The 9,664-nt window shown below is 34.9% G+C and overlaps 1 protein-coding gene across 1 annotated transcript; it reads right to left on the reverse strand.

Moving 5' to 3' along the window:
* Nucleotides 1-3,151: 3,151 nt before the first annotated feature.
* LOC116110196 (pyruvate kinase 1, cytosolic) lies at nucleotides 3,152-9,317 on the reverse strand. The gene is made up of 16 exons (XM_031396414.1): nucleotides 9,109-9,317; nucleotides 8,924-9,020; nucleotides 8,633-8,730; nucleotides 8,381-8,536; nucleotides 7,951-8,028; nucleotides 7,629-7,760; nucleotides 7,420-7,500; nucleotides 7,221-7,292; nucleotides 7,012-7,101; nucleotides 6,456-6,600; nucleotides 6,158-6,246; nucleotides 5,077-5,172; nucleotides 4,873-4,940; nucleotides 4,613-4,712; nucleotides 3,882-3,941; nucleotides 3,152-3,651 (listed from the first exon to the last, which is right to left on the reverse strand). Exons 1-16 carry the CDS (start codon nucleotides 9,175-9,177, stop codon nucleotides 3,499-3,501), a joined length of 1,584 nt encoding a protein of 527 aa, XP_031252274.1. The 5' UTR covers nucleotides 9,178-9,317; the 3' UTR covers nucleotides 3,152-3,498.
* Between the last annotated feature and the right edge of the window lie 347 nt (nucleotides 9,318-9,664).

The following is a 9,664-nucleotide window of genomic DNA, read 5'->3' on the forward strand; positions in this document are numbered from 1 at the left end:
CTTTTCTATTATTTCTTTCTATTCTTGCCGATCGGACTCGGTTGAGGCATGGATTTGGAGCCTTGGCCGTGTGAGTGAATTCTCTAATTCTGGGTACAATCCTCATCCACATGCACTTCTAACGGACTGTACAATTCTTTTTTTCTGAATTCTGAGGCCGCTCACTAAAGGCGGCGTGCATGTGGGACTATGTCACTCACGGGATCCCCATCGCAACAACCTTCTCTTCTTTTTATCTTTTTACACTTCTTTAGGTAAAATTTCAGATTTGAATACCTTTAATATTCTCATTTATTTCTATTTTCTCTTTAACATATTTTAGGGCTTTTTCATGCTCTTATGAATATATATATGCATGTAGATGGTTTCATGCTTATAATTCTTTCTAAATTTACATATTTAAATGCAATTATGCATTATGGAATGCAAACATGTCATTCTCTACCATCTACAAACACATCCCAAGGTAACACATAATCATACTCATACATGCACTTCTCCTTGGCATTTCATCAAACAATTCATCTGCATAAATCAACACTAATTTGGCTACACTTCTATCTCTATTTTAGACCACCAAAAATTTGGAATAAACTCCTCCATAATTAACTCCAAATCTGCCCAAAATACACACTTCAAAATTTTCACTTCAACTCTTCCAAATCTCAACCAAACATTCATCAAGTATCACATACACCAACCCAACTTCTCATGGATAGGTTCTAATTATTATTCAATACCAAATCCATCAACAATTCCACATATAACACATATATATATGCACAAAGAAAATTCTCTATACAACATAACTTAAATCACACTTAAGGTAGGATTTACTTACCTTTGATATGCGCAAATTCAACCCTTGAAGAATCTCCTTTGATCAAACTCTCTTCATCTTAAATCCTATGAGCATAAACCATTAAAATCAACACTTTAAAAACTAAAATTCACTTCTTAGTGCAAGGATCTTACCTATAGAAGCTTAAGATTGAAAATCCACTCAAAAACACCCAAAACCTTTGAATTTCCTTTGAAGAAGAATTGAAGAATTTGAGAGAATATGGAGGTGAAAGTGGCGTGCATATGGGTAAGAGTGGCTAGGGTTTCACTCTTCAATTTGATATAACATAAAAATTATATATAGTTTCACATTTTGCCCTTGCACTTTCTTTAAAATTCTATCTATGTCCTTTAGTCAATTTTCATAATGCCCTCATTTTTATTGCATTCTCCATGAAATTCTATCTCTTTTCACTCCCCACAATTTCAACTAATTTTGAGTGAAAAGACCATTTTACCCTTAATGCAAGTTTAAGGCATTTTCTTCACATTTTCCTTAAAATAACCTTAGCAAAAATCAACTAAAGGAATAAGAACATAAATTAAATTACGTACCTCCATGTGGGCGTTACAACTCTATAAAACAGACATTGGTTGCTACTTCCTCCAACCACTCTAAGATTTTTGCGCTTCATGAAGCCAGTTGAGAATGTGTATGGCTAACAAGACAGAACCAAGCATATTTCACCAAAAAAAATTTACACTCAAGAACTCTAGCAAAGTCGTAAGATTGATGTCAAACAAATACGCTCCAGTGATAATCTTGTAGATTTATTCACTAAGGCTTTACCGACATCAACATTTGAAAAGTTAGTGTATAGCAATAGTATGCGATGGCTCAATAAGTTACAAAATTAATTCTACCATTATGAGGGGGAGCATTGATCAAGAAGAGCAACGATTAGAAGGAGTTTTTAGACAAGTAAATTGTACTGGACATATGTGCACTGTACTCTTTTTTCCTTTATCAGGTTTTGTCCCACTGGGTTTTCCTAACAAGATTTTTGATGAGACAGTATGAAGCACGTTCAACTTCATGTTACAATTGTATTTCTTTACTAGGTTTTTACCTATAGGGTTTTTCTTGAGTAAGGATAGTTATTAATTGAAAGTGAAAGCAAATCCAAATATTCGAGAGTTTATGCTATATCAGTCACATCTCTCAATTTTTCACTTTGGTCCTTGTTATTTACTCTGTTTACTTTATCCTTCCTGAGTTATTACTAAATAGCTCCACTAAAATTACAAGAAGTAATTGATATTTCACTGCCTCTTAGGTCATTATCATCAGACATGAGGTCACAATTAATAGGAAGAATACTATCATATCTATACTTTAAATTTAATTTTAAATAAATGTCATTTATCGTCAATATGATGCTTTTAAACTAAGAAATAATTGCTAATCCTATTACATCAGAGGTACAGGCAACAAGAAAATATGCGTAGTTAACAAATCATGCTTTGAGCAAACTGGTGAACTATTTTGTCTCCACAATTACCACCATTTTAAAACCCGACCCAGCCCGGCCGGTTTAACTAGGACCTGAGAGCTTCACTAGGTCAGGTTAACAATTTCTCTATTCACTTAAAACTCTAAAATTTGGGATGATGATCGATGAACAATTGAAAGCTGAGATGTTGGAACTTTTGAAGAGAAAGTGTCAATGAGTGCAATGGTGGCAATGGAATTGATTTCCAATGAGTGAATCAACCAGAAATAAAAAAAAAAAAGTGACAACAACTGGCTTTTGCCGACGATTAGCGAGGCTAACGAATGTGGGATAAGGTGGGTTTTGGTCGAGAGGAAGAAAGGAGTATTTTTGGCCTTTTGGGGTGACGGGGAGGGTTGTCGACTTCGACGTCGATGAGATCTAGCCTAGAATATCAACGCCGATGTCTATGAGACTTGATTAAAATCGAACTGAATTCAACCCAATCTTGGGTAAATTTTCTAAGGAATGGATTAAAGGATTATTAGGATTGCATTTGAAGTGTCGTTAGTCGTCGATCGATTTGTATTTGGGGTGTGTTTGCTAAATTCCAAACCTATAGAACTTAACAAATTTTTAAGAGTGTATTTGTTAAATTTTAAAGGTTTTATCAACTGATCAAACCGGTCAACCCAAGACCCGACAACTTTACCAGATTTCAGCCCGGGTCGATTATTAAAACATTGACAATTACATTCAAAAGATCTAAGACTTCAAAAGTGTACAAAGTAATTAAATGAAATGACATTCTTCACCTTCTGAACAATATAAGAACATAACCAACCGAACATAATTTTTCAAGTCCTGCGAGGGGATTAAGGATGAAGTTGAGCTTTGCAATAGAGTAAATCAACTAATTATCCCACATGAAAACCATGTGCTTTGGTATAAATACCAACAAAACAAACTTATGGAATCATTTTGCAAATATCACTTCCAATATTTGAACCTAAAATTGGGAGTTGCGGAGAAATCTTCCGCAACTATCACAGCGAACAAAGTTTGATAATCACCAGTGTATTTTCTCAATACATTTCCATCATAAACTTGACTCCAAACCTGGAGATATACCTCACAGGTGCTACCAACATAGTCTACCACCATCGCTTTCAAAAAATTTGGAGAAACAAAAATACCACGTTATGAGGGTACAACGCATATTTTAATCTTCAAGTTCGATAATCTTAACAACAGATGCATCCCCAACTTTTTGGCAAACAACAACTCGGTCATGCGATTTTATAACTCCTGAAGCCTTTCCGTGGTCAAGGGCAACCTTTAAGACAGACTCATTTGTTGCACTTGTAGACTCAGCCTGCAATGTCCATTATTTATATGATATCAGATTTCAAGAAAAACACTATATAAAGGAATTTTTTCAAGAAATAGAAATATACAGGAATATCAAAGCCTGCCACTTAAAATAAAAAAATGAAATTGAAGAAAGAAATAACAGAATCCAATTAATAACTTTGAACCCCGACGAGTTATAATTTAACAAAGAATACAGCTTGAAAAACAAAGGATAAAAGAAACAGAACTTACTGGATGTCGTGGATCAGCAAGCATGGGGAAGAGGCCTCTCACAATGAGAGATTGTCTTGCCTGAAAGTTAAGGGTAAACTATAAGCATATATCAGCTTGAATACTAAGAGACTAATAGACCACGAAAGTTCTACCATAAAATAATAAAAGGAAAAGATGAATAAATAACACCTCCTTCAATAGAACAATAGTTTCCAGGAAAATCAATAAGTAAACCTCAAATAATGTACATGAAAGATTAACAGTTAAGAATCCTCAATTTAGTGAACCTAGAAATCTTAATGTAAAATGACTTTCCCAACATATATTACGGAAGATTACAGGATAAACGGAGCATTTGATCTGACAATATGATAGAAGGTAAAATGGCAATAACAACAAAGATTCATTAACTCTTTAAGCTCTAAAAATTTGAAACAGATTCTATCAGCAAATTACACATTCAAATATTGACATAGAAGTCACACAGGTTATCAGATATCAAGTCCATCCACCAAGCCTTGAACGGTTATATTACCTCTAAATGCAAGTTAAGAAAAACATATTTTTGAAAAAATTTGATATAGGACACTGCAATAATTGGAAGAGATTCCTTACTGTATCAAAATCTCCATAGGAAAACCAATTATTCAAATAAATCAAAAGGATTATAGGTGAAACAAAAAGTTCTTCTCTGAACTGTAGAACTAATAAATGAAGGTCATGCATTGAATGAACTATAAAGGAAATACCTCAAACGCTCCACTAAAGCTCCATTTTAGTTGATTTGTTTTAAGCCTGGGAATTACAACTGATAGAACTGGCATTGTTGGCCTATACTTGGCAATCAACCTGCATTACATGTTTAATGTATTACGAACATTGCAGAAAAAAATATGAAAAGCCGCAAAAAAAATATATATAATAATAATAAATAAATAAATAAATAATTATAGAATCAATCAAGCATTTGATGGCCCTGAACCTCAGCCTGCATATTGAAAAAGAGTACCTTGCAGCTCTTCCTAACGAAGTGAAGCATATAATAACAGATGCCTTGACCTTAATGGCTGCCCTTACCTACAGAAAAATTGACCTATAAGAACACATTTTGAAATATCCAACTACTTCAATTCTCAACCGGGATTGGAGTCATAGAAACATAAAATATAAAAAATTAAAGCATATACTTAAAGAACAGCCAAAGAGTGAATACCGCTGAGGAAGCAATAGATTCTAAGTGCGTCATTGGCTCTCCAACATATTTGACAGTCTTCTTAAAATATAGGTCTTGATTGAAAACCTTCTCTGCCTGTATGCATTATAAGAAAAGGTCAAACATTACATGGAACACACAAAGGAAAACAGAAAGATAAATTCTACTATTTATACTACAAATTCCACCACATATGTAATATTAGTGTGTATTTTTATGTCAAGCCCAGCAAAGTAAATCAACGTAAATGCTGCAGCATAGGAGATACAAATATAAGCATGAAGTATCCACACAAAATATAATAAATTACCTACAGTTTACAGATAGAAACAATAAACGATTCACAGCTCCTATGGTTATGGCATCAGCAGCATCATTTATTGGTTTGATTCCTTGAAGTGCGAAAATTGAAATATAAGCATGAAGCATCCACACAAAAAATTTCAAGAATTTTACACAGTTTTACAGATGGAAACAATAAACGATTCACAGCACTTATGGTTATGACATCAACAGCATCACATATTGGATTGATTCCTTGAAGTGCAATAACTGAAATTGTTTCCATGTTGATCTGGTGAACAGAGTCCAACAGGTCAGTCTAAAAGTTGTATGATGTAAACGGAAGAGCATAAAATTACTGTAAACCAAGTGGTTCTCTCTATCTCTCTCTTTCATTGAAAACAAGGCAAAGGCTGTTGATTTGCCGCATAAAGGAAGGACTCCATACAAGAGAGATCTAATATTGGAAACAAGGCAAAGGTTATTCATGTGCTCATTGGAGAAAGAAAAATATAAAAAATGTTTAGTATGATCATAAAGCATCTATGGGGTATAATTTCAGGAACAAATAAACCAATTGTTTGAAGAACACTTCCATCTCTACCATGCAAAAATGTACATCAGCCAACCAAACAAGAAAATGTACAAAAGATTTACCAGCTCATCATGACTATAGAACCACTCATACCAAGCACATTCCAGATGTTAAAGTCAAGCATTCAATTTATTAAGAGGCAATCACAAGTTCATAATTGAAATTTTATCTTAGGAGTTTCCATCCTGAGTTATGATTATTTACCTCAGCACAAATTTTACCAACAATTGAAATGGTTTCAACCGGATACAAGCCACGTAGAGTCTCAGCACCAAGAAGAATTGCATCACTCCCTGCATGTATAAAAAAAATAGGACTTAGAATAAGGTACTGATTTCCTGCATTGTTCTTGTAAACAGTTTGGCAGAAAATCAGATACATTGAATACCAAATCAACAATAAAATTGAAGAGTATCCATAATATTTGATATGAATGTAATGGAGTTACAAAATTTTAAAAGATTTTAAAGTAACAAGATTGAGTTAAAAGATACCAACGCACCGTCCAATACTGCATTTGCAACATCAGTGGCTTCTGCACGAGTAGGCCTTAGGTTGTCAGTCATACTGTCCACAACACGAGTAACAACTGCAGGCTTTCCAGCCATGTTACACTTGTAAAGGGCAGCTTTTTGAAATAAGAACACCTACAAAGTACACAGAGATCTGTTGCCAGTGAGATCTACCAGACACACAAGATATGACTTGCAAAAGACCATCTCTCACTTGTTTATAATTCATGTCCACAAAACTTTTAGATGTCTTGCTATTAGAATGACCAATTTCAAAACCCCTCTTCACTACAGGACAATCTAAATGGATGTCTAATGAGTACTTCAAAAATAATAAAAGAAAAAAAATTAGGGCATTTTTGTTTCCCACTCTAAATAGATTTGATTTCTATCTACAGTGCTTAGAATCTAAATGAAATGATCGACCCTCCGGATAAATGCAACTTCGGGGGATCTTAAAGCAAATTTACTAATACACCTTGGAAACCACCATATAGGAAGTTTAAGACTTAACACTTCATTTTTCAGTCAAGATAAGAAATGGACCTTCTCGGGTGGGAGATCTATACCCAAATTTCCACGGGAAAGAATAATACCATCTGCTTCTTGAAGGATCTCATCAAAATGAGTCAAACCCTAGAAATGACAACATAAATACAGAAACATAACTCAAACTAAACTGAACTAAAGTAGCTAATCATAAGTCATCCAGAAAACTAAGTCAATCTTATAATCAAACAGTATGCCCCACAAACCTCTATATTTTCAATCTTTGCAAAAATTTGAGTTTGATAGAGATCACCCAACTTTGAAAGATACTCCCTAGCCTGCATAAGAACATAAAGAATTAAAAATCATTCAGATAAAGAAAGTAGAAATAAGAAAAATGCAGCAAACTCATCAATTTTAGAAATAAATAAATAATATAATAGCAGAACAGTTTAAACAGATTACCTGGCGCACATCTTCAGCATGGCGGGTATATGACAAGGAGAGGAAGTCAATTTTGTTTTGAACTCCCCAAGAACTAATAACCTGAACCATAAGGAGAAGCACCAAATTAACAAGCTTGTGCAGCAAGCCAAACATTATACTCAAGAGAGAAAATTCCCTAAGCATATTACATCAACCACTAGATCTTATAAACAGAAACCAGGATTTACCTCCTTGTCTTTATCAGAGAGGGTTGGCAATTCAATAATAATTTGAGAGGCATGCAAAGTTAATAATGAACCAGCCAAAGTTGCAGTGTTCTTTATCACACAAACTACATCATCCCCTTTCACTTCAGAAACCTGCTCAACACAAATTGAAACTTATGAGTCAACATAAGCAATCACAAGTTTTCCGAAAATTATTGTAGAAAAACTTTCACCAGTAAAAGTTGACTCAATACGACATACTGAATTCCAAAGAGAACTTTTAAATTGAAACAAAAAAGGCCTACTCCAAGGTCCATAGCCATCTGGGTTCTATTTTTCTTACCTCCAGCCATACAGAGGTAGTCTCTCTTCCAGTGAACAAGTATTGACCGATGAAAATGGTGTCTCCCTTCTTAACTGCCTGTAAAAACCAAGTAAAAGATTTTAATTGTCCCATTCATGGCACATAAACAGAGCATGCAACTAGAAAATCCATCAACAAAGTCAAAAAAACAGACAGTTTCAAAGTTCCGTGTCGTTGCTATCCATCCACATACGTTTTCTCAATAATATAACCCGCATGTTTAAAGAAATTGCAACAAACATTCTGCTTTGAGAAAGCAACAGGGCACTTGCCATGCGGAGCATTAATGAGTAAATTCAATATAAAATCATAATAAATATGATATCATAAATGTGAAGTAGAATGTTGCAAGTATAAATCACAACATTGTACAATATGAATGTAACATTAAACACAAAAAATGTGGAACCTTAGAAAGTCCATCGAAATTGATGGGCAACAATTGTGAAGAGGCTTCTTGTCCTTGATCAGGAGTGAGAACAACAGAAGCATCAGCCTTAAGTGAAATAGGCTTCTCACTTTTATTGATAACCTGCAACTCCGGACCCACAGTATCCAGCATAACCTGAAACCCAAACAACAAATTGTCGTATTCGCAACGGTACTTGCTTACATAACAGACTAACAATAAGAACCACTGTTTCGATAATCTCAAACATACAGCACAAAGCTTCTTAGTGCTCTTGACAGCAGCCTTCAGATTCTCCAAAGTGTCTTGATGGTACTCAGGATTACCCCACGAAAAATCAAACCTAGCCACTGCGAATACCATAAACCTCACTCACTAAAAAACAAACACCAGAAACTACCAAAAATAATGAAACATTTAACAAGTTCTGATAACAATATACGTCACAACTTGTAACTGTAACACTCGCAACAAACTACATTAAAAAGAAAAAAAACACAATCTTTTGATTTGTAAAACTTAGAAAGGGACTCCAGAACGTACCAGACATTCCTGCTTTGAGGCAACCGGATATAACATCAACAGATCGAGATTTAGGGCCAAGTGTTCCTACAATCTTCGTCATTGCAGGGAAAAAACTCTGCGAAAAGAATACAGAATTTCATATTAGATCGAAAATCAAAACAAAAATCACAGAAAAGAAACGAATCCAGATACATATCACTTACGGCCTTGGATGGCTCCAAGATTGAAGCCATCCGAATCGGCTCTTCCAGAAGCAAGTGACTTGAATGCATCTTTTCAGAGAATACCAAACGCAGACTTTCGCGTGAATCAATCGACGACGAAGAAGAAGAAGGCTTTGATTGTTTTTGTTCGATGTTAAAGCGTGACCTTAAGATATGCTTGCACTTATATTCTACTTTTATTTCCCACTCGGCTGATACAATTTTTAATTTTAATTAGTACCGTATTATGATTTTTTCAATTTTCAATTTTTCGAAATCAGATTTTTTAAAGTACACGTGGCAAGCAGGGAGGAAATCTAACGGCTCGCGACACATCAACAACCATGCGGCGCCGAGGTTTGGAGTGTGAGTTTCGTGGGGAAGGGGTAGGTTAAAACCAAGCGCATGTGTAGCGCGTGACAGGAAGGTGAATGTGTGGTTGATTCAGAGGAGCGAGTAAGTGTGAAGCGTTAACAGAGTGAGGTGGGGGGTGGGGGATTTTTAAAATAAAATAAAAAAACACGTGCTTTGGGGTGTGTAGTTTGGTGCAGTTTCA

This window comes from Pistacia vera, unplaced genomic scaffold, assembly GCF_008641045.1.
Source record: "Pistacia vera cultivar Batoury unplaced genomic scaffold, PisVer_v2 Contig598, whole genome shotgun sequence".
NCBI lineage: Eukaryota > Viridiplantae > Streptophyta > Magnoliopsida > Sapindales > Anacardiaceae > Pistacia > Pistacia vera.